General features: G+C 56.5%; 2 protein-coding genes across 2 annotated transcripts in view; both read left to right on the top strand.

The window, feature by feature from the left end:
- Dnmt1 (DNA methyltransferase 1) overlaps window positions 1–21,612 on the top strand; it is a 39,248-nt gene extending 17,636 nt beyond the window's left edge. Inside the window, exons 10-32 of the mRNA XM_019209095.2 lie at window positions 467–554; window positions 1,748–1,782; window positions 2,061–2,142; window positions 3,764–3,798; window positions 6,130–6,175; window positions 6,247–6,327; window positions 6,404–6,513; window positions 8,902–9,020; window positions 9,226–9,318; window positions 9,954–10,105; window positions 10,378–10,565; window positions 10,664–10,853; window positions 13,730–13,827; window positions 13,974–14,121; window positions 14,712–14,827; window positions 14,939–15,143; window positions 15,227–15,366; window positions 17,179–17,352; window positions 18,442–18,663; window positions 19,658–19,850; window positions 20,713–20,797; window positions 20,962–21,090; window positions 21,174–21,612. Coding sequence (XP_019064640.1) covers window positions 467–554; window positions 1,748–1,782; window positions 2,061–2,142; window positions 3,764–3,798; window positions 6,130–6,175; window positions 6,247–6,327; window positions 6,404–6,513; window positions 8,902–9,020; window positions 9,226–9,318; window positions 9,954–10,105; window positions 10,378–10,565; window positions 10,664–10,853; window positions 13,730–13,827; window positions 13,974–14,121; window positions 14,712–14,827; window positions 14,939–15,143; window positions 15,227–15,366; window positions 17,179–17,352; window positions 18,442–18,663; window positions 19,658–19,850; window positions 20,713–20,797; window positions 20,962–21,090; window positions 21,174–21,460 — 3,016 coding nt within the window. The 3' untranslated portion in view covers window positions 21,461–21,612. The remainder of the gene's footprint in view (window positions 1–466; window positions 555–1,747; window positions 1,783–2,060; window positions 2,143–3,763; window positions 3,799–6,129; window positions 6,176–6,246; window positions 6,328–6,403; window positions 6,514–8,901; window positions 9,021–9,225; window positions 9,319–9,953; window positions 10,106–10,377; window positions 10,566–10,663; window positions 10,854–13,729; window positions 13,828–13,973; window positions 14,122–14,711; window positions 14,828–14,938; window positions 15,144–15,226; window positions 15,367–17,178; window positions 17,353–18,441; window positions 18,664–19,657; window positions 19,851–20,712; window positions 20,798–20,961; window positions 21,091–21,173) is intronic.
- LOC104869681 (DNA (cytosine-5)-methyltransferase 1-like) overlaps window positions 21,602–22,332 on the top strand; it is a 2,743-nt gene continuing 2,012 nt past the window's right edge. The window contains exon 1 of the mRNA XM_033759590.1: window positions 21,602–21,670. Within this exon, the coding sequence (XP_033615481.1) occupies window positions 21,602–21,670 (69 nt within the window). The remainder of the gene's footprint in view (window positions 21,671–22,332) is intronic.

Here is a 22,332-nt window from a genome sequence, read left to right as displayed (position 1 = left end):
TTTTTTTTTTTTTTTTTGGTACCGGGGATTGAACTCAGTCCCTTGTGCTTGCGAGGCAGGCGGTGGAACCACTGACCTAAATCCCCGGCCCTTTCATTACTCTTTGAGACACAGTCTCACTGACTTACCCAGGGTGGCTTGAACTTGCAGTCCTCCTGCCTCAGCCTACTGAGTAGCTGGGATCAAAGGCCTGCGCTGTTGCACCCAGCTTCTGACCCACATGCACGTATAGGACTGGGTGTAGCAAGCGCTTGCCCAGCAGGGCGTAAAGCCCCGGGCTTCATCTTCAGCAACATGCACTCAGGCACCCACGTGAATCACAAACAAGTCACCAGTGCCTCCTGGGTCTCCTGTGATGGAGCCGTGGGTGCCCACTCCGAGTCTGGGTCGGGATTGTACACATATTGCCCACACATATTGCCCATCCTGGCCTGGTCTGGCTGATGTACGTGTATTTTGCTGGCAGAGCCGCAACCCGGGGAGCCGAGGAAGAAGCCTACAGGGAAGCCAGGCCTGGGACTCATGCGGATGTGGACGGGGAAGGAGGCGAGAGGGTAAGGGTGGAGCCTCGCTTTCTTTGAGCTGCCTTGACCTCTGGGTCGTTTGACTGGGGAAGATGGTGCCGGTAAGACCTGGGCTCAGCTGCAGTGCTGCATCCGGGTTTGGAGAACTGGACCAGCTCGCTTGTCCCTGCCTTGGATGAGATTGGTGTTGTCACTGCACTGTCTACACCGACAGTGTGAGTGTGAGTCCTTCTGTTCACTGTCATGGTGGAGAGGACTGTGTGTGTGTGTGTGTGTGTGTGTGTGTGTGTGTGTGTGAGAGAGAGAGAGAGATGTTCCCCTTTTTTTTTTTTAATTTTGGAGGCAGGATCTCACTGAATAGTCTAGCCTGGGCTTGAAGTTTGCTATCCTCCTGCCTCAGCCTCCCAGAGTGCTGGCTTACAGGCCTGCGTCACCACACATACTTTCCTACTTCCTCTTAGTTTTTCACACTAAGCTTGATTCCTTTGTTTCTTAATACCCCACTGCCTGCCTGTAGGAAGCGTTCACCCCTAACCATAGGGCATGTACAGCTCTCTAGAGCAGCGGCTGGCAGGGTCCAGCTTGCTGGCCAGACCCAGCCCCTGGCTGTTTTTGTGAAGCTTGCTTAGTAAATCACTGCCTTGTTTCATTTAGGTTCCTTCTGTGGCTGCTTTAGCCATACAGCGGCAGAGATGAGTGTGACGCAGGCCGTGTGCCACACAAAGCTGCTGGCACTTGTTGGGTGGCCCTGTATATGAACGGGCCCTGGGGATGGAACCCAAGGTCTTTGCTTTAAGCTACACCTCCAGCCCTGTATTTGACCCACAGTCTCGCTAACTGCCCAGGCTGAGTAAATACTTGTAGTCCTCCTGCCTCGGCCTCCTAGAGTGCTGGGATGGCAGGCATAGCTCACCACGCCTGACTGCCCGGCCCTGTGCAGAAGCAGTGTGTCACTCCTTGGTCTAGGTTTTTTCACTGCTGGGTGTGGAAGAAGATTCTCTAGCCTCTGTTTGATCACAGGGTGGGTCTGGGGGGTGGAGGGTTTGTAGCCTTAGCGCTCCCCTGACCTGCTCTCTGAAACCTCGAACCCGCACGCTGCTGTTTGCACCTCATCTGCCTCGTCTGTCTCAGCAACCTCGCTTGATCTTAGCCAAAAGGCCGAGAAGCGATCGTCCGTCTCAAACTAACGCACCTTCTTTCCCTCCGCCTCCCCTTCCCGTCAGGATGAACGGAGGTCCAGAAGTCAACTCAGAGACCTGTAAGTGGCCGGGTGCCTGAGTGTTTGTCACCCTGTGTCCCCAAGCCCTGCCCTCGAGTGCTGGTGTGACAGAACAGTGTACCGGCAGTGGTGATGCGGTGGGAGGGTGGCGCTGTCCGGGCAGGGCCAGGAACCGTGACACCCGCCCCCACGTCCCTCTCCCACACATGTGGGTGCTGCTCCACGCCTGGCTCTTGCTTCCTAGCAGGAGGCTGTATTTAGCCGCTCATTCCAGCATCTCCTGTCTCCCGCTAACTCTCTCTGCTGTTCCCCTCCAGTGCTGCCAGACGGAGGACTGAGGAGGTAGAGGCTGGGCGAGCAACGCCTCAGACATCCCAGGACAGGGATGAAGATGAGAAGGTAAAAGCCTCGCTTCTGTCCCGCTGTATTGGCTGGGGTCCACTGAAAAGTGGCCTGTTTTAATTATTTTTTATTTTATTTTTATAACAGCTGGGTGTGTAGCTCAGTGGTAGAGCATTAGCTTAGCCTGCACTGGGCCTTGCCTCACGCACGTTCAGGCTCCAGCGCTACACCACAAAAAGCAGTTTATTTAAAAAAACAAACAATTTACTGTGCTTGTGTTCAGATGTAGCCCAGAGTAAGCAGTCAAGGCTTGGCCTCCATCACTCTGGCCGGGCGTAGTCCGGCGAACCCCAACCCGCTCCACCCCAGCTCGGCCCTGGCACCCCCTGCCCTGGCACCCCGATCCCAGAGGGGCCGGCGAGAGACACACCCACGAGGGCGTTATCACCGAGAAAATAAGATCGGACCCCTAGTCTGTATTCAAATTCCCGAATCCCCTAGGTTTTCTTTCTTCTCCCCCCCCCCGACGGTACTAGAAAGTAAACCCAGAACCTTTGTGCTGGGCTACACCTCCACCCTCTATGGAAGACAAGGAGTCAGAGTTGCCCGGGCGGGGCCGCACTGCCCCTGTGCCCCTCTTGCTGAGGTCTCAAGCTCCAACCCTCCGTCCTGGCCTCCTCTGTTGGTTTTTACATTTCTAGTTGGGACCCACACGGTCTTGGCCGGGCATAGCCCTGAGCCGCATGACAGTGGCGACACATCCTGGGAAAGGAGTGCCGAGGGGTTTCTCCTCCCTGTGTAAAGGTCACAGCGTACTTAGCACAGGTTGAGACAGCCGGGGAATCGCCAGGCGGTGGCCTTGGGGGACCCAGCTGTGTGTGCGCCCCACCTTTCACCAAAATGTTGGAGGAGCGCTTGCACTGGGTTCGGTTGAGACTTGTTCTAAATACCTCTCGGGTTTTCTGGCTCCCCGTAAATGGCCGGTGTGCTTCAGGCCGCCTGCTCTGCTGGGTCCTGCCTGAGGCCGGCTGGTCCCCTCCCTCAGCCCCTGTCCCGCAGGCGGAGTGGCCAGGGGCGGCTGCGCCGCTTCCTGTGTCATCGCCTCTGGAGGCCCCGTGGTCTGCTGGTGATGTGGGACAGAGGGTCGTGGGCCCCAGTTGTGTCAGTCCGGTCTGTGCAGCGTGAAAGCCCCTCAGCTGTGTTGTTGTTTGTGCTGCTGTGCTGGAACACAGGGCCTCAGGAGAGCTTGGCAAGTGCTCACCGCCATGTCTCTCGCACACACGCACGCCCCGCCCTTACGTAATGTTTGTAACTGCCTTCGCCTCCTCCCGCGATTTTATCGCAACTGCATCATAATGAGAATCTAGCTCTTCCCTTCCCTGCTAGGGTTCTAAAAATACACTTTCGCATGCGCTGGTGAGCTCAGGCCGCGGGAACCAGTCGGGCAGCTCACGTAGCAGCCGCCCTCTCACTTCTGGAGGCTGGGAGTCCAAGGTCAGGGTGGCCGCAGGGCTGGTTCCTGGGAGCCTCCCTGTGTCCTCGTGGCTCCGCTCAAGGCTCCTGTGAGGGCCGGGCGGGCCCTGCTGCTTCGGCTGCCTTTTATTTATTTTGTGATGGTTGGGATGGACTCAAGGCCGGTGTCCTTCTTACTCTTTATCTTTTTGTTTCCCCTATTTAGGAGGAGAAGAGACGTAAAACCATTCCCAAAGAACCGTAAGAACTAATTATTGTTTTTAAAGAGTAGGAAAAATTTATCTAGGGAAAGAAAGCTTCTGTCTAAGACAGAAGGGGGCCCGGAAAGTGGGTGCCTGCTCATCCCACTTCTCCAAGATGCTTTCTACAGCCAGGCCATGTGAGGCGGGTACAGAGTGGGACAAAACTGTAAGACCCGATGGAAAGTTACAAGGCGGGCACGAGGCGGGGCAAGACCATCACTACCCAGTAAGATTACAGTGCAGTCACCCAGGCAGTATTGACGACATGGGACTCAAATCGGGGCACGTGATTCTAGCAAGCGTACCAGGATTTTCATTAAGGGTGGGGGTCAGGGATATTTCCTGGAAAGGCTGGGCTAAGACCTTGGCCCCCTACTCAGGTGATTGAAACCTATTTGGAATATCAGTCACTGCTGTTTATCCCCAGGGGAAGCACAAAGTTATAGTAGTTTCTCTCCCTTTACAATTCTGGCCTGCAGTGGATGTGTCTTGATTGCCCTCCATGTTGGCTCCTTGAGGGCAGCCCTGTCTAACTGCCTACAAGACATGTAATTAGCTACCCATCTGCAATATTCCCTCCTCTGAAGAAGTACCCCTAACTGCTGTGAGGGGGCAAAGGGCGAAGACAGCCCTGGCTACTACTTTCCACTGAACGGGGTTGTAGCTGTGATCAGCAGTTAGAGTTACTCTACAGAGGGTCTTTCTGAAGGTCTTTGGTAGGTGCCTGGCATTGTCGTCTTGGTAGCTGCATAGCTTTTAAGCCTGGAGGAGACAACACCAAAGAAACAGTTAAGAATGCATGGGCCAAATTATAAGGTCAGCAGGATTGCTGGAAGGATAGCCTGCCCAGAGGATAAGGAGAAGGTCCAGGGCCCTTCAGAATCCAATGCAGAAGTCCTGTTGTTTAGTTTAGCACTCATGAGAGGTTTACAAGGTCCATCTGGTGGGTCCTCGCACACTTGTCACTGGTTCCGTGTGTGTGACCGCTTGGAGTTTGGCAGCCTCAGAGATGGAGGATCCTGTAGGAAAGGTTCCTGTGTGTCCTGGATCTTGTAGACCTTGAGGGGCCGGGGCCAAAACACTGGCTGTCCTCATCGCCCAGTTACCTTTCTAGTTTTGGTCTCCAAACATTCTGAAAGCTTTGTCTTGAAATCCAGCAGCCACCGAGGAGGGAAGTGCCTGGAATTAAATATGTTGAGAACTCTGACCAGTAATCTCGGTGGAAGACCTCCAAAATGATACGGGGGAAGAGATGTAACTCCCAAACCTGCTAGATATTCGAAATGCGAGTTTGTGTCCTCTAAAATCCAGGAACAATGGGGGTTCAGAATAGGAAAAATTGGGCCAGGGCTTTGGCTCAGTGGTCCCACCTCCTGCCTCACAAGTGTAAGGACCTGAGTTTGATCCCCAGTACCAAAAAAACAGGAAAATTTTACTGCAGGAAAGAAAGCTTCTAAGAGACAGAAGGGGGACCAGAAATTGGATTGCCCTCTTAAAGGTTAATTTTTGTCTTCCTACAGAGCAGAGCATAATGTTGAAATTGCTCTAGAAAGATGAGAGGGCCAGGGGGGTAAGGGAGGGTAACGGGGGAGCATGATCAGAATGTTACCTGCACGTCTGAAAATACCAGTGAAACCCAGTATTTTGTAAAATAGGCATCGATGAAAGGTGCACTTTTTTTAAATGGCTGGGTTTGGTGGTGCATAGCTGTAATCCCAGCACTCTGGAGGCTGAGGCAGGAAGATTGCTTAAATTCAAGGCCAGCTTGGGCTACATACTGAGACTCTGTCTCAAAAAAACAAAATGGTTGGGGATTTAGCTCAGTGGCACCGCCTCTGCCTCCCAAGCTCAAGGCCAAGAATTCAATCCCTAGTACTGAAAAAAAAACAAATTTTTTTTGTTTTTTGTTTTTTGTTTTTTTAAGACAGGGTCTTACTATGTAGTTGAGACTGCCCTGAAACTCACTATGTAGCCCAGGCTGGTATTGAACTCACAGCGATCTTCCTGTCTCAGCCTCCCGAGTGCTGGGATTACAGGTGGGCGCCACCACGCCCAGCAAGAAAGAAAAAAATTTTAAGTGATTTCTCATGAAATTCTGGAGCAACTTTAGCTACGTGTCAGGTTAAGTCAGGTCAGGATCTAGACTCCCTGGTTCTGCAGGCTGAGTCCGCATTCCCCTGGGTGGTAAACGGCCAGCTGTGACTTGGCCCCTGGTCCCTTACCGCAGCCACAATGGGTCATAGGCATGGGCAGGTTAGGGACCAAGGCCCATTGTGGTCTGCTCTGAATTCACGGAAGAAGAGCCAATGGTCCTGTGCTTTCTCCCCAGGGTGGAGAAGAAACCACCTCGAGGCAAGGCCATGATCAACTCCAGGGTGAGCATCGGGGTGGGAGTGGGGGGGCTTGTTACCGGCGCCGCCCCCTGAGCCCCTCTTCCGTGCTGCAGCTCCAGCCCCCCAGGTGTGTCCAGTGCGGGCAGTACCTAGATGACGTCGACCTCAAATACGAGCAGCACCCTCCGGACGCGGTGAGTGCCACGGCCCTGTCACCCTTTTCCCGTCTCCGGCGTCGTGTGCCGCTGCCTAAAGCCCTGTGTCCCTCAGCTGGAGGAGCCCCAGATGCTGACCAACGAGAAGCTGTCCATCTTCGACAACAATGAGTCCGGCTTTGAGAGCTACGAGGCCTTTCCTCAGCATAAGCTCACATGCTTCAGGTAACGGCTGACGTACTGCACCGTGGCCTGGCTGAGCCACACCACCAGGGTCTTGGCGCCCCGGGAGGGATGTTCCCAGCCCCGTGGCGGTGTTCGTGGAGCTGCTGGCTCTTTGTGGGAAGGAGTCACGGGGCAGGTGTAGACCCTGGCTGGCTCTGACATTTCTGTTGCTTTTTAGGTGGTTATAGTTCTGTGCGTTCAGTGATCAGTCAGTCCCCATCCCAAAGGTCACGCTTTCCTTTTTTTGTGTGGTATTTAGGGTTGAATCCAGGACCTTCACACTGAGTCACATCCATAGCTCCCTTTTAATTTTCTTTTTTTGGTACTGGAGATCGAACTCAGGACCTTGCGCTTACGAGGCAGGCGGTGGGATTACTGAGCTGAGTCCCCAGCTCCGTACTTTTAAATGAGGGTCATCCCTGTGCTGTGTGCTGATGTAGGTCATTATGGATTTGGTACCGCAGGCTCCTGCCTTAGCGGAAAGAAAGTCACATGTGAGATGTGTAGCTCAAATATCCCTTATCCAGAGCATGTGGGGCCAGAAGTGTTTGGGAGTTGAGAGTTTTGGTTTTGAGAATATTTGCATGCAACGGATTCTTCAGCAACGGGACCCAAGTGTGAACTGGAGGTTCCCCGCGGTCCTGTACCCGCTGCAGTTGTGTGGACTGAAGGTTTTTTTGTCTTGTTTTTTTGGTACCGGGTATCGAACTCAGGACCTTGTGCTTGCAGGCGGCAGAACCCCAGAGCTAAATCCCCGGCCCCTGTGCACTATTTTTAATTCACCAGCAGTGTGACTTCAGCCCTATCTCACGAGGTCACTGCCACATTTCCCACGTGTGATGTCAATCAGGTTGGTCCGTCAGTGCTTAGCATCTTGGATTTTAAGCACCTGGGATTCGGATTAGTGATCCCTCAGCCTGGTGAACAGGGAACCAGCGGGGCAGGACAGGGACTAGCGGGAGGGCTCAGGGCGGGCACCGGTGAGTGCCTGGGAGCCTCGGGTGGCCGCAGTGCCCAGGCAGGCTTTCCCCACAACGCACAGCTGGGACTGGGGTTTCTCTGTATGTCGCCTGGGCTGTGTGTGGCCTGCCTCTGTCCCTGTGGCTAACTGCTGGCTGTACCTTCCCTCTCTGCACTCTCGTGCTGTCTCCCAGCTGCGCCTGGGCCGGGACCATGGCGGCCCTCACGAAGCTCTCTGGGCGGACAGGGCGTGCGGCACTCCTGGTGGTGTCACCAGCAAGCCTGGTGGCTCCCTCCTGCAGGGACACTGAGGACAGTGTCTCAGTGGTCAGGGGCCTGTCAGCAGTATGCTGGGAGCCAGGCCACCCCACTTATCCAGGCTTTTGGCTTGTGTGTGGTCGGTGGGAACCAGTCACGGGCACCAGCCTGGCTCGTGTCGCCTCTAGGAGAGTCTGGCAGGCTGGGGCCTGAGCCTCCCCATGCAGGCCACCCTCCGTACATACGTCTGTCCACCCATCTTTCCCCCTGACCAAATACGAAGGCTACCACGGGCCTCTCTACTGCCACCGTGCCAGGAGTGGGGTGCTCAGCTCTGGTGCTTACTGTGTTTACTGTGTTATTTGTTTTGTTTTGTTTTTTCTGGATTTTTTTTTTTGTTCGTTTGTTTTTGTTTTGGTACTGAGGATGGAACTTGGGACCTTGTGCTTGTGAGGCAGGTGGCAGCACCACTGAGCTAAATCCCCAGCCCTAGTGTGCGGTGTAAGCAGTTTGAGGCTTGTCTTCTGTGATGCCTCGTGTAGGCGGAACAGGCTCCTAAATGTGTCTGCGCCACGGTGTCACCATCGGTGTCCTTTGTGCATTTGACCTCCATCCCTCGGTGGAAGACCGACGGTATCTCTCCTTCCTGCACCCTGAGGACCCCCTTCCCATCCTGCTCTGAGCCTGCTTTAGGGTTCTGAGCTAATTTCCTTACCGAAATGCAGCTCACGTGATGCAAAGTTGCATGGACAGGGTGACGTGCACTGCACAGGAAAACCCTCAGAAACCAAGTAGGCTGGCAGTGCCAGGGCTTGGGGTCTGGGGACTGGGGAGATGCCGCCTGCTGGGCTGAGCTTCTATTTCGGGTGACGGGAGGGCTTGGGGCTGGACAGGTGGTGGCTGCACAGAGCAGTGAGCAGGTTGTTGTCAGAGCCAAGGCCTCCCACTAGATGTCTCATTGACCCCTGTCTGTGTCACCTCGGCAGGCCGTGCCCTCTTGATGGGCAGGGGAACTTTTGAGTGATAGAGCGCAGTACTGACCGAGTTAGTGTCCTGTGACCAGAGAGATGGGTTGGTCTGAGGCTTGGACTTAGTCCGTCCCCCGTGCCTGGCCCCGTGCTGTGGCCACCTTTGAGGGTAGCTCATAAGTGCCCTTTGTCGCCCGTCTAGTGTGTACTGTAAGCGAGGTCACCTGTGCCCAATAGACACTGGGCTCATCGAGAAGAACGTAAAACTGTATTTTTCTGGAACAGCCAAAGCGATCTATGAGGAAAACCCGTCTCTAGAAGGTGAGTGGAATGCCCCAGGGTTAGTCGGGGGCAGCCGGTGGCTTAAGCCCGAGCACACTCAAGTCCCTTGTGAACTGACAGACGTGGGAGCTGCCGCCTCTGTATGCTGGCTCCAGGCTCCAACAGTGACCGCCTGGCCCAGCTTCGGCATGGGCCTTGTGCATGGTCCTTTTCCCCAGCCCGGGACTTTTTTTCGTGCTCCTAGGTGGTGTTAATGGCAAAAATCTTGGCCCCATTAACGAATGGTGGATCACCGGCTACGATGGAGGCGAGAAGGTGCTCATTGGCTTTAGCACCGGTAGGTGTGAGACGGGCCCAGGCTCCTACCGTCCTGGGGTGTGGACAGTGCCCTGGGACCTTGGTTCGGCAGGGGCAGCCTCTCATGTTACTTGCAGCTGGCCAATGTTTTTGTTTTTGTTATGTTTGGTACCGGGGATCGAACTTGGGTCCTTGTGCTTGTGAGGCAGGCGGCGGAACCACTGAGCCAAATCCCCAGCTGGCCAGTTTTAAGAGCAAGTCAAAGTCTTGCAACTCAGAGCCGGAGCAAATTCCAAAAAGTAGACAAGTTTGCTGAAAGCCTGCTTAGCTTGTCTCCGTCCTCAAGCAGAGCGGCAGCTCCGTAATGAGCTGTGACCGGCGGGGCTTTGCGTTTTGCCATTGGTCTGCGGAGTGATCTGAGGCTGTTCTGGAAGTCCCGCACACTTCCTCCTCGCTCTGGCCTGCCGGGTGGTGTGCACCTCTTGTCCTCACCACTTGGGAGGCAGAGGGGGAAGATGGAGCACTGGAGCCCGGGGCCAGCCTGGGCGACAGGGAGACCCCATCTCTGTCATATGCACAGAGAAATGGTGGATGCTGGAGGGGTGGAGGTGCTGAGGGCCCCGGTTTGATGAACAAGTTTTTTTTTTTTTTTTTAACAACTCATGTCCCCTCCAGGTTTCGCCGAGTACATTCTGATGGAGCCCAGCCCGGATTATGAGCCCCTTTTTGGCCTGATACAGGAGAAGATCTACATGAGTAAGATCGTGATCGAGTTCCTCCAGGGGAATCCCGATGCCACCTACGAAGACCTGATCAACAAGATCGAGGTGCGGGGTTCCCCTGCCTCCTGATCAGGGGTTGGCACCTCCCCCCCGCCATCCTGACGCTGCCAGAGAACTGCAGCCACGTCTAGAGCCAGCAGAAACTTACAGCCCCATATGCACAGTTCTGTTTAAGTATTAGAGAATCAGGGCTGGGCTGGTGCTTGGTGGTGACCGCCTGCCTAGCTTGTGTGAGGCCCTGGCTTCCATCCAAGCACTGCAAGCAAAAAAAATAAGTGAAACATGTGTTTTTCTTTTTCTTTTTTTTTCCTCTGAAGACCACTGTTCCCCCTTCCACAATCAACGTGAACCGGTTCACGGAGGATTCTCTCCTCCGCCACGCCCAGTTTGTGGTGAGTCAAGTAGAGAGCTACGACGATGCCAAGGACAGTGACGAGCAGCCCATCTTCCTGTCTCCCTGCATGAGAGACCTCATCAAGCTGGCAGGGGTCACCCTGGGGCAGAGGTAAGGACACAGCAGGAATCGGGCTGGGGACCCGAGACCGGAAAAGGCAGGTTCCTGTGTCCTCTGCCCAGTCCCTTAAGCAGCGGCCCCTCCCCCAGGCGAGCCGAAAGGCGTCAGACCGTGAGGCTCAGGCATTCTGCCAAGGAGAAGGACAAAGGACCCACGAAAGCCACCACCACCAAGCTGGTCTACGAGATCTTCGACACCTTCTTCGCAGAGCAGATTGAAAAGGATGATAAAGAGGACAAGGAGAACGCCTTCAAACGGCGGCGCTGCGGCGTCTGTGAGGTGACCCTGTCGGGGTGGCTCCTGAGGCTCTGACAGTGCTGGGGGGCGGACCTGGATCACAGGCCTTCCAGAATAGCTTGCCATGAAGGGTGTATGAATATGGCTGTTCCTCTGTGTTTGTAGGCTCCGCGATTCTGAACCCACTATCTATCTGATAAAGGCTGACAACAGTATTACACTTGGGCCTCATGGTCCATGGTTATAATCCCAGAATTTAGGCTGAGGCAGGAGGATCGTTGTGAGTCGAAAACCAGCCTAAACTACCTAGTAAAACCTCGACTGAAAAAATAAAAACCAAGGCCAGGCGTGGTAGTGCACGCCTGTGATCCCAGCACTCAGGAGGCCGAGGCAGGAGGGCAGTTACGAGATTGGCACTAGCCTGAACTATATATCGAGACCCCTATCTCAGGAAAAAAAAAGAGAACCATATATTACATCCATGCTGGGCACATGTGGCTTTGTTCATGACACTGCTCTGTAAGCCGAGCATTGTATCGGTTTCGTACCCAGGCCACACTCCAGGTCAGGGAGCAGCCCGGAGAGCGAGAGCGAGGCAGTCTGCGGCAGGAGGTGCAGAGCAGGCTCTGCAGGGAGACTACACCCTTCCGTTGGGCTCAGGCCGCCTGGATCCTGGTTCCAGCACCATGGATTCGCTGGTGATGGGGTGTGCCTTACAGTACCTGGTCCGCTGCCCTTGCCTGGGAGCCACCGGTGTGTGCCCTGCGCGCTGGCACTGGAGCTTTGGCTGCCTTCCGTGGCCGCCCTCAGCGGGGATCTACAAGTCCTCACCGTCCCAATTGGAATTTTCTTTGTATTTACTGCGTTTGTCCAGTGTTTACAACTTTCTCTCCATCCATCAATGCGTCATTTACCTCTCTCATCTATTTGCGTTTTGGGAGTCGAGCCATGTCCTCAACCCTTATTTCTTATTTTCGAGACAATTTCACTAACGTGCCCAGGTCGGAGTCCTGCCTCAGCCTCCTTGGGGGCAGTCACAAGCGTGCACCACCACACCTGGCTTCATAGTTGTTAAAAATATAGCTGTGGGGCCGGGGGTTTAGCTCAGTGGTGCCACCGCCTGCCTCGCAAGTGCAGGACCCGAGTTTGATTGCCGGTACAAAAAAAAAACTACAAGTGCGACTTCTGTGGCGCTGTCACTTGTGGACGTGGTCGTAACTGCTCCGTACTCCAGGGTCGGTTCCAGGACCACCCCCCACTCAGACCAAGCTCTGGCTGTTTGGACGGTGTTTGTATGACTCGTGCCTGCCCCGACGAGCCTCACACAGTTTCTGGGGTGGGGCCTGTGCTGAGCACACTTGAGGGCCTGGGTGTGAACCCTAGCCTGGCCCAAAAAGTCCTCTCCCAATGACTGCGACCTCACAGATGCTAAACATTGGGGAGATGGCTGCAGTGCGGTCTTTTACAGAGTCCCGGGGAGGACAGTCTGGGCGTATCCAGGACAGTTCTGATTTGTTTTTCAGGGCCGGGGCCTTAACTCTGGGCCATGTGGCATGCTAGGGCTGACTTACATTCCCAGGCCTTGGTTTTTATTTTTAATTTTGAGGCATGGTCTGGCTGAGTTAGTTGCCCAAGCTGGCTTCAAAATGGGCTCTCCTGCCTCGGCCTCCTGAGGAGCTGGATCACAGCAGCTTAGTTTTCTCTTTCCCTTGAGTGTTTCCATGCATGGCTGGTTGAATCTGTAAGTGCAGCAGGCCTGGGGTGTTTTATGAGTGTCCCACCTGGTCCTCCGTGATAGAGCGCTTTTTGCTGTAGTGATGGCCATGCCACCGCCTCTGAGCCCTCCTGCCAGCTTCCGGTTTAGAGGAGGAGCCTGGGGTGTAGGTGGACTTTGACCTGCAGGCTGCTCTCCAAGGTGCTGTTACCTTCCGCTGAGGTGCAGCTTCTCCCTTCCCGCTCCAGCTGACATCTTAATCTGTGCTGATCCGGAGGGTAGGAGCAGGTTCAGCTCTCATTTTTCATACTTATGCCAAGATTGAATGCATGCTTTCTTTAATTATTATTATTATCTTTGTTTGTTTGTTTTTTGAGACAGGGTCTAACTATGTAGTTGAGACTGACCTGGAACTCAACTATGTAGCCCAGGCTGGTCTTGAATTCACAGCATCCTCCTGCCTCAGCCTCCCGAGTGCTGGGATTACAGGTGTGCTCCACCACACCCAGGTGCTTTATTTTTAAAACAGAGTCTTCCTGTAGTTCGGGCTGGTTTAGAACCTCTCCCCATGTGTCTCCAGGCTGGCCTCAAACTCACTGCAGTCCTTCTCCCTCAACCCCCCAGTGCTGGGATTACAGGCTTGAATGTATTTTAGAAGATCCTAATTCACTTGCCTGGAATGATGGTGCATGTCTGTAATCCCAGCTCTTGGGGAGGCTGAGGCAGGAGGATCACCAACTTGAAGCCAGCCTGGGCAACTTAATGAGAACTTGCCTGAAAAACAAAATAGGCCAGGGACATAGCTCAGTTTAAGGCCTTAGATTCAATCTTCCCAGTACAGGGGGAATAAAAATCTATCAAAACTGATTGGCTAGCGGGGCAAGGTGCTGCACGCCTGTCATCCCAGCACTCGGGAGGCTAAGGCAGGAGGATCGCTGTGAGTTCGAGACCAGCCTGGGCTACATAGTGAGTTCCAGGTCAGCCTCAACTATGTAGTGAGACCCTGTCTAAAAGAAAAAAAACAACAAAAAAAACCTGGCTACTGGGCCAGTGATTGAGCTCAGTGATGCCGTGCCTGCCTCGAAAGCACAAGGTCCTAAGTTTGATCCCCGGTACTACCAAAAAAAAAAAAATAAAAAAAAAAAAAAAAAAAAAAAAAACGGCTACCACATGCCCACGTCATCGGCCTTTTCACGTTCCCTAGGTTTGCCAGAGGCCCGAGTGTGGAAAGTGCAAGGCCTGCAAGGACATGCCGAAGTTCGGGGGCAGTGGTCGCAGCAAGCAGGCCTGCCTGAGGAGGAGGTAGGTAGGAGGGTGCCTGCCCTGGGGGGACGAGACCAGAGCGGGCAGGGATCCCTCCGGGGCTGGCTTCAGGCCTGTCGTGACCCTCAGGTGCCCAGGTCAGTTCTGCTCCATCGGGGGCCTCACTGATAGCCGTGGCTTTGCAGGTGTCCCAATATGGCCATGAAAGAGGCAGAGGATGATGAGGAAGTGGACGATGACATCCCTGAGATGCCATCGCCCAAAAAGATGCATCAGGGAAAGAAGATGAAGCAGAACAGGAATCGGATCTGTTGGGTTGGGGAAGCCATCAAGGTAACCCTCAGAGCTCCAGGTCCGTATGTGCGCTTGGGGACCAGGCAGCTCATGGCTGCGGTTTTTCTTCTTGCAGTGCGTGGGGTGGAACCTGGGGGTTCTTACCTACTAGACAAGCACTCTATAAACGAGCCAGCATCCCAGACCTTTTTAATTTTATTTTGAGGCAGTCTGCTGAGTTGCTCAGGCTGACCTCTAACTTGTGTTCCTCCTGCCTCAGCCTTCCAGAGTGCTGGAATTAAAGCTCTGCACCCCCAGGCCCAGCTCTTGACGTCTTCATGAAATGATGATGAGTCACATCTTTATTTGTGTCTTTTTTGGGTGCTCAGATTGAACCTAAGGTCTTGGGCGCGCTGAGCACGCGCCCTGTCTACTACTGAAGCCTCAGCCCCGAGTCTCATGAGTTTAAGCTTCTGGAGGCTGCTGGGTGAGGTGGCGCACACCAGTAGTCCCAGCACTTGGCAGGCTGAGGCAGAAGGATCATCGTGAGTTCCAGGCCAGCCTGGGCTACGTAGCGAGACCCTGCTTCATAAAAAGATCCGGAGGCTTACACAGGTGAGGACCTCACCAGAACTCGCTCTTGCTTGCAGACCGACGGGAAGAAGAGTTACTACCAGCAGGTGTGCATGGACGGGGAGACCCTGGAGGTGGGAGACTGTGTCTCTGTCATCCCTGACGACCCCTCCAAGCCGCTGTATCTTGCAAGGTGTGTGGCCTGCCTGCTCCTGTGGATGGAACAGAGCCAGAAAGACCCAGCCTCCCCTGGTGGGCGCAGTCAGGGCTGCTGTTGAGCTGGCTCTGTCCCCTCCGGCTCCAGGGTGACGGCACTGTGGGAGGACAGCAGCAATGGGCAGATGTTCCATGCACACTGGTTCTGCGCCGGCTCGGACACGGTCCTCGGGGCCACGTCGGACCCCTGGGAGCTGTTTTTGGTGGACGAGTGCGAGGACATGCAGCTGTCCTACATCCACAGCAAGGTCAACGTCCTGTACAAACCGCCATCTGAGAACTGGGCCATGGAGGTGAGAGCGCCCGCCCTGCCCTCCACGCAGCCCTGTGCCACCTCCATGCAGGTCACGGGTGACGTGCACTCTCGTTCCCAAAGGGAGGCATGGACCCTGAGGCCACGTTCCCAGGGATCCCCAAAGACGGGAAGACCTACTTCTACCAGCTGTGGTACGACCAGGACTACGCAAGGTTCGAGTCCCCTCCCAAGATGCAGCCAACAGAGGACAACAAGTACAAGTGAGTGGGGTCCCCGCCCTGTACAGGCCATCGCCATGCCGCGCACCTCCCGGGAGCCTTGGCCTCCCTTGTGCTTACTGTCCTGTCCGGCTGCCTGTGGTCGGCTCAGTGCGTGGCTGCCAGGCTCAGAGGGAGCAGGATGGGTCGCCTTTGTCCCCTCATGTGCCACACACCTTGTGTCTTCTCTTTTGCGTCTTGGGGATTTTCTCCAATAAAAGCATCTTGGCCAGGGACTTAGCTCAGTGGCGCTGTGCCTGCCTGGCAATCACAAGGTCCTGAGTTCGATCCCCAGTACCAGAAAGGAAAAAAAAATCCTAATTCCTGTAAAAGCATCTTGTATTTCATGTTTCTCTTAACCGGTGGGTGCTTGCACCCAGGAAACCTTTCTTTAAGCGTTTAGTGCCCTCTGGTTCTTTCTACCGTCTGCCTCATCTGTGAAGCAGCAGTGGGCGTCTCTGGAGGCACACAGGTCTCGCCAGCTTGTGGTGCAGCTCTGCCCCCAAAAGCCAGCTTAAATTCAAAATAGCTTCACTCAAAAATGCACTGAAATCGTTGTGGTGGCGTATGCCTGTGACCTGAGGCAGGAGGGTCACCAGGAGTTCAAGACCAGCCTGGGCTACCTCAATACACCCAACCTTCCAGCCTCCACGGCTCAGTGTAGCGAACCCTAAGCACGTTCAGAACACAGGTGAGCCTGCAGTGAGGCGCCACTGTTCTGACACAAAGCCTGACTCGTGAGGTGTTGCTTATCTCGTGCAGTTTATCCCTCAGCATCCAGAGTCACTGGTGACACAGACTGTTGTAGCCCGGGAGATGAGGTGACAGAGCTGTGACTCACTGCTGCCACCCGGTGTCCCTGCAAGAGGACCGCAGGTTCAGACGGTAGCCCGGGGAGGAGCGGGTCAGGGCTACGGTGGAGCTTGGTGGCTGAGCGTTTACCTGTCAGGCTCAGAGCCTGGGCTCCAACCCTGGTGCCGGCCCAGAAAAGATGGAAATTCGAACTCTGACTCGTGACCGTCCGTGGACAGCGATGATGCAGCTGACAGGCGGAGGCAGCGGCGGCTCGGCTCAATTAGATTCTGTGCAAACCACCCCCCCATCAGCTGCTGCTGTCTTTCAGCTTGAAGCTTTTTTCAAATATGCGGGTGGGGCTGGATGACTAGGACTGGAACCTAAGCACTACTGCTGAGCTACCTCCCAGCCCCTTGGTCTGTTCTTTTCTTTCGTCTTGTTTTGTTGGTACCAGGGGGTCAAACTCAGGACCTTGCACTTGTGAGGCAGGCATGGTGCCACTGAGCTAAATCCTCGGCCCCCTTGGTGTGTTTTTAAAGTAGGCTCCAGCTCTTCTTCGAGGACTTAACTGAGGAGAATGTGGGCCTGGTGTGGGGGTACACACCGATAATCCCCGCACTCTGGAAGGCTGAGGCAGGAGGATCCTAAATTCAAGCCCAGCCTGGGTAACCTAACAAGGCTCTGTGTCCAGAAAAAAGACTGGAACCTGGCTCGTTACCAGAGCCCTGGTTCTATCCCCAGTAATCCCTTTCCCGCCTTCCTGGGGGAGGTAGGGGGAGCCTCTGGGGTTCTCAGCTGGCTGACCCACTCTGCCTTCGTGCGTGTAGTGTGCGTGCTCACTCAGGCCCCGCACGCTCTTCCCTGCCGGCCTAGGCTGTCATCCGACAGCGGCCCACAGGCCTGCTTGCCCGTCCTTGTGTTCCCTGGGTCCCAGTCCCCCTGGCGTGCCTTCAAAGTTGGAACGCCGGTGCTCCTCTCTGAGCCATCACCTCATGGCGTTTCGGTCCCTCGGTCCCTCAGGTTCTGTGCCAGCTGCGCCCGCCTGGCAGAGATGAGGCAGAAGGAGATGCCCCGCGTCCTGGAGCAGCTGGAGGACTTGGACAGCCGGGTTCTCTACAGCTCCGCCACCAAGAACGGCGTCCTGTACCGAGTGGGTGACGGCGTGTACCTGCCTCCTGAGGCCTTCACCTTCAAGTGAGTGCCCTGTGCAGCCGGGCTCCTGGGGCACTGAACCTCTACACCACGGGGAGCGCCGAGGGCTGGTCGGCTGCAGGCCCAGGGACTTCAGTCCGAAGGCTCAGTGCGTCAGAACTGTGGCTCTGCAGGGAGGCGACCACAGCTCGGGGAGCTCCACACTGTGCCTGTGCTCTTCCTCAGAGCCCTGCGCCCCCCAGCTTGCTCAGTCTCCGGGCTGGTGGTTCCGTCTCTAGGCCCCCAGAGGGAACCCGTCACCCACCCCCGGGTTTAGTCCCTGTGAGTCGTAGGGCACAGCAGCCCTGAGCATGGAGCAGGGGCGCTCGGGCAGCTCTGGAGCCGGCAGACGCGAAGGGTTTATTGGGGAGGTCGAGGCAGCTGCCTTCAAAAATTGCGCCCCACAGGCTTTCGGCTGCAGCAGTGCGGCCGGAGCAGTGAGGCCAGCTTCGGTAGCTGCAGGCCCCGTGTCCTCTTCCCTAGGCCTCTTCCTGCCTTGCCTCCAGATCCGTCTGTCACACCACATAACAGTCCCGAAAGGACAGTGCCTGAAAACACAGCAGTTCCTCTCGCCCATCACAGAGGGGCGCGGGCTGATGGTGTCATCTCCATAGATGTTTCTAGGCAGGACCTGAGGAGACACACACGGGACATGGCCCCAGCCGCTGAGCCTTCCTGTCACCTCTGCCCGTGCTCAATGACCCGACCTAGTCACGCGCCAGAAGTGCATAATGCTGCGTGGCCTGGAGGCGGGACAGGAGCGAAGGATTTTTTTTTTAATTGACCCCCAGGGCTTGTGCACTGAGCTACATCCCCAGTCCTTTTTCATTTGGAGACAGGGTCTTGTTAAGTCAGTAAGCTGCCCGGGCTGGGCTTGAACGTGCAGTCTTCCTGCCTCAGCTTCCCAGAGTGTGGGGGTGACAGGCATGTGCCCCACACCCAGCTGGAGCTGAGAGCTGTTGACGCACATCTGTCCTGGGGGCGCTTGGCTACACTGGCGTGTAGGGTGGACCTGACTGGCTCAGGTGGTTCCCGTCTGCCGCGTTGCCCACCATGGCCTCGGGTCAGCCATACCTGGCGGTTCCTTCACAGCATCAAGCTGTCCAGTCCCATGAAGCGCCCCAGGAAGGAGCCAGTGGACGAGGAGCTATACCCGGAGCACTACCGGAAGTACTCTGACTACATCAAGGGCAGTAACCTGGACGCCCCTGAACCTTACCGGATCGGCCGGATAAAAGAGATTTTCTGCCCCAAGAAGAGCAACGGCAAGCCCAATGAGGCGGAGATCAAGATCAAGCTCAACAAGTTCTACAGGTCTGCAGGACCCGGGCGGTGCGCTGGTGACTCGGTGGGCACTGGTGTGGTGGCTTTTAGGGCCTCATTTTCAGGCTTCGGGGCCTGGCAGGGGTGTGGCTTGGTGCAGAGGTTGCGCTCGGCACACTTGGGCTGCTGCATGCCCAGCCCTCAACCCGCAGGATAAAAGAGAGCCGCAGAGCCCTTTCCCCAAAAGATGTCCCTAGTGGATGTCCAGGGTGCGGCCAGAGCAGCCGGAAGGGCCTGGGCTGTTTGACTGCAGGGCCTGTGGCTGCCCGGTTCCACCACTTTGGCTTCTAGTCCCCCTGTTGTGGGTCTTGTCCTGAATCTGGGGTGGCTCGGGTCTCCTTGGAGCCGCAGTGATGGGGAGGAAACCCGTACGGAAGGGTGGGGGGTCCTCCTGCTTCATCTGGTTGTGAACAGCAACAGCGAGGACTTCCACACCCTGTGTGATGATCGGCTGTAACCACAGGAGAGAGTAAAGGGTTCTAGCCAGCGGGGCGAGGAGGCTGGAGAAATGCTGCTCATAGGGAGGTGCTTGGCACCCCGTACTGACACCGCGCCAGGCGGGCGTGGGCACAAGGGGCCTTACGGGAGGGGGCGAGGAGTACGGAGTGGAGTGTTCGGACCAATTTCGCTCGGGAGTCTGATTTCACATGGTCTCTGCCAGGGTTCGCCGAGGACCACGGTACAACCGTGCTCGTTGTAGGTCGGACAGTGTTCGTGGTCTGCAGTGGCTGATCGAGTCGCTGTGAACATGTGGGGCTCCTGAAAATGGCCCAGAATGTCACCGTCAGGCTGTGTGCGGGAGATTGTGGGAGAAAAATGAGTTCTGCATTTAGACTTGGGTTCTGTCCCTAAAATCCTGTTGGGTCTCTCTATATAAATCTTTGGAAATACGCAAATCCGAGGTACTTGTGGTTGCCGGCCTTTGGGTAGGGGCCACTGACCCACAGCCGAAGAGCACCGCTCACAGGGCTCCTCTGGCCCGCAGGCCCGAGAACACCCACAAGTTCACGCCCGCCAGCTACCACGCCGACATCAACCTGCTGTACTGGAGCGACGAGGAGGCCGTGGTGGAGTTCCGGGCCGTGCAGGGCCGCTGCACCGTGGAGTACGGGGAGGACCTGCCCGAGTGCCTGCAGGACTATTCCATGGGCGGCCCCGACCGCTTCTACTTCCTTGAGGTGGGTGGGCCTGGCCTGTGTAAGGAACCCAGCGCCTGGGGTGGCGGGGTGGGGATGCTGGCGGAGCTCTGGCCACCGGAGGAGTCGCCCACATACGAGTCCAGCAGCCAGGCCGTCCTGGAGTTGTAACACTCGGCTACTTTCCCTTTCCCATTCTTTCCGCAGGGCTGAGGATGGAACCGAGGGCCTTCCTGCACCCCCAGCCCTTTTTTAAAAATTAGAAACAGGGTCTTCCTAAGTCACTGAGCTGTCCAGGCTGGGCTTGAGCTTACGATCCTGCTGCCTCAGCCTCCCAGAGTGCTGGGATTATAGGCCGGTACCACCAAGTCCAGCTAACAGTAGAGCGTATAACATCACAGTGTCTTGATGTAACTAAAATCTGAGGACCCTCAGTGGTCTCCACCGGCCCAGGCAGTGTCCCATGTAAGTTGGCCAGGTGTCCCTTTCCCTCTTCAGGGGACACAGCCCTGGCCCTCACTCAGTCCCTTCACCGGGCGCCTGTGTCTGGGCCAGGTCCCCAGGATGGGGCGGAAGCCCGGAGCCGGAAGTGCTTGAGCTTGGCCCCTCCATGTGGTCATCTTAGGGACGAAGCCTTCTGTTTCCTCAGGCGACGGGCTCGTCACGCAGCCCTACTTGAGAATGAGTGGTGCAGGTGCTCATCACAGCAGGAATTTTAGTGTTGGCCAAGTAAAAATATTTGCATAAGTTCCCAGAGAAGTGAAATCAAGCCCGCCCTGTTGGTGGCCAACGAGCCGTGGGGCTGTGCAGGGAGATACCGATTCTGTACAAATCCACTTCTCAGAGGTCTGTCAGGGCGGAGATGCAGTCCTTCCTGTCCGGACTGTGGTTCTCTCCTTTTCAGGCCTACAACGCAAAGAGCAAAACCTTTGAGGATCCCCCGAACCACGCCCGCAGTCCAGGGAACAAGGGCAAAGGGAAGGGGAAAGGTACGTCCCTGTCTGGAGCCCAGGGCTGTGTCCTGCGCCCGGGAAGCTGGATGAGCTCGCGGGGCTCCGAGTGGCCTCTCTGCCCCTCACTGCTGCCAGCGGCCCTGCACGAGGCCACACAGCAGGGCTGGCAACCGTGTTCCCTGGTGGCCTGTCCCCTCCAGGGAAAGGCAAGACGAAGTCCCAGGCGTCAGAGCCCAGTGAGCCGGAGCAGGCCATCAAGCTGCCCAAGCTGCGGACGCTGGACGTGTTCTCGGGCTGCGGGGGGCTGTCGGAGGGCTTCCACCAGGCAGGTAAGGTGCTCTCGGGACCTCGGTTCCTGGCCCCGTCCTCGTCCGAGGAGGCTGCAAGCGCCCGGTCGCCCTCCCGTCCCCAGGCATCTGCGAGACTCTGTGGGCCATCGAGATGTGGGAGCCCGCGGCCCAGGCGTTCCGGCTGAACAACCCCGGCTCCACGGTGTTCACCGAGGACTGCAACGTCCTGCTCAAGCTGGTCATGGCCGGCGAGGTGACCAACGTGCTCCGCCAGCGGCTGCCGCAGAAGGGGGACGTGGAGATGCTGTGTGGTGGGCCCCCCTGCCAAGGCTTCAGCGGCATGAACCGCTTCAACTCGCGCACCTACTCCAAGTTCAAGAACTCGCTGGTGGTGTCCTTCCTCAGGTAAGGGGCCGCGAGAAGACCCTGGTGTGGTCCCTCCCTCCCCCGATGACACCTCCGCTCTCCCGCCTCCAGCTACTGTGACTACTACCGGCCGCGCTTCTTCTTGTTGGAGAACGTCAGGAACTTCGTCTCCTTCAAGCGCTCCATGGTGCTGAAGCTCACGCTGCGCTGCCTGGTCCGCATGGGCTACCAGTGCACCTTCGGCGTGCTGCAGGTGCCTGTGGGCGGCCGTGGGCTCACCTGGGGCTCCTGCCTGACCCGCCAGCCTGGCCCTCTCCAAAGGCAGAGCCGGCTGGTCGTGGTGGCCTTCACCTGTCGTCCCAGCACTCTGGGAGGCTGAGCAGGGCGATGACAAGTTGGAGCCCAGTCTGGGCGGTTTAGCACTGCAGCGAGCCCAGGGGCTGCAGCTGGGTGTGAAGGCCCCAGTTGCAGCCTCAGCACCACTAACAGAAAGGCACGAGCCGGGGACTTAGCTCAGTGGTTCCACCGCCTGCCTCACAAGTGCAAGGGCCCGAGTTCGATCCCTGGTACCCCCCAAAAAAAGGGTGCATAGCTGGCACCCTGCAAGTCCCCTGTGTTGTCCCCTGGAGACCGAGGCCTGAGGAGGGCCTGGGGCCGGGGTTTTGCATTCCCCCGAGTTCCCAGCCCTTTCCCTTGTGGGGAGGGTGGCAGGCAGCTGGCCGGCCCTGGGGGAGGCCCCAGCACAGTGCCCGGCAGCACACCTGCCTGTGCCCAAGGATGGAGTGCGTCCGTGATGTGCATTCCCGTCTCCAGCCCTCCTAGGAGCGCCGCGGGTCCATTGGGGGGTGTGGGGCACCTGCTGACGCAGCGTCCCCGCGCAGGCCGGCCAGTACGGGGTGGCACAGACGCGGCGGC

The sequence above is a fragment of the Fukomys damarensis genome, unplaced genomic scaffold, assembly GCF_012274545.1.
Source record: "Fukomys damarensis isolate Sample0158 unplaced genomic scaffold, DMR_v1.0_HiC HiC_scaffold_37, whole genome shotgun sequence".
Classification (NCBI taxonomy): domain Eukaryota; kingdom Metazoa; phylum Chordata; class Mammalia; order Rodentia; family Bathyergidae; genus Fukomys; species Fukomys damarensis.
The sequence above is the reverse complement of the archived record's forward strand: the minus strand, read 5'-3'. Positions and strand labels throughout refer to the sequence as shown.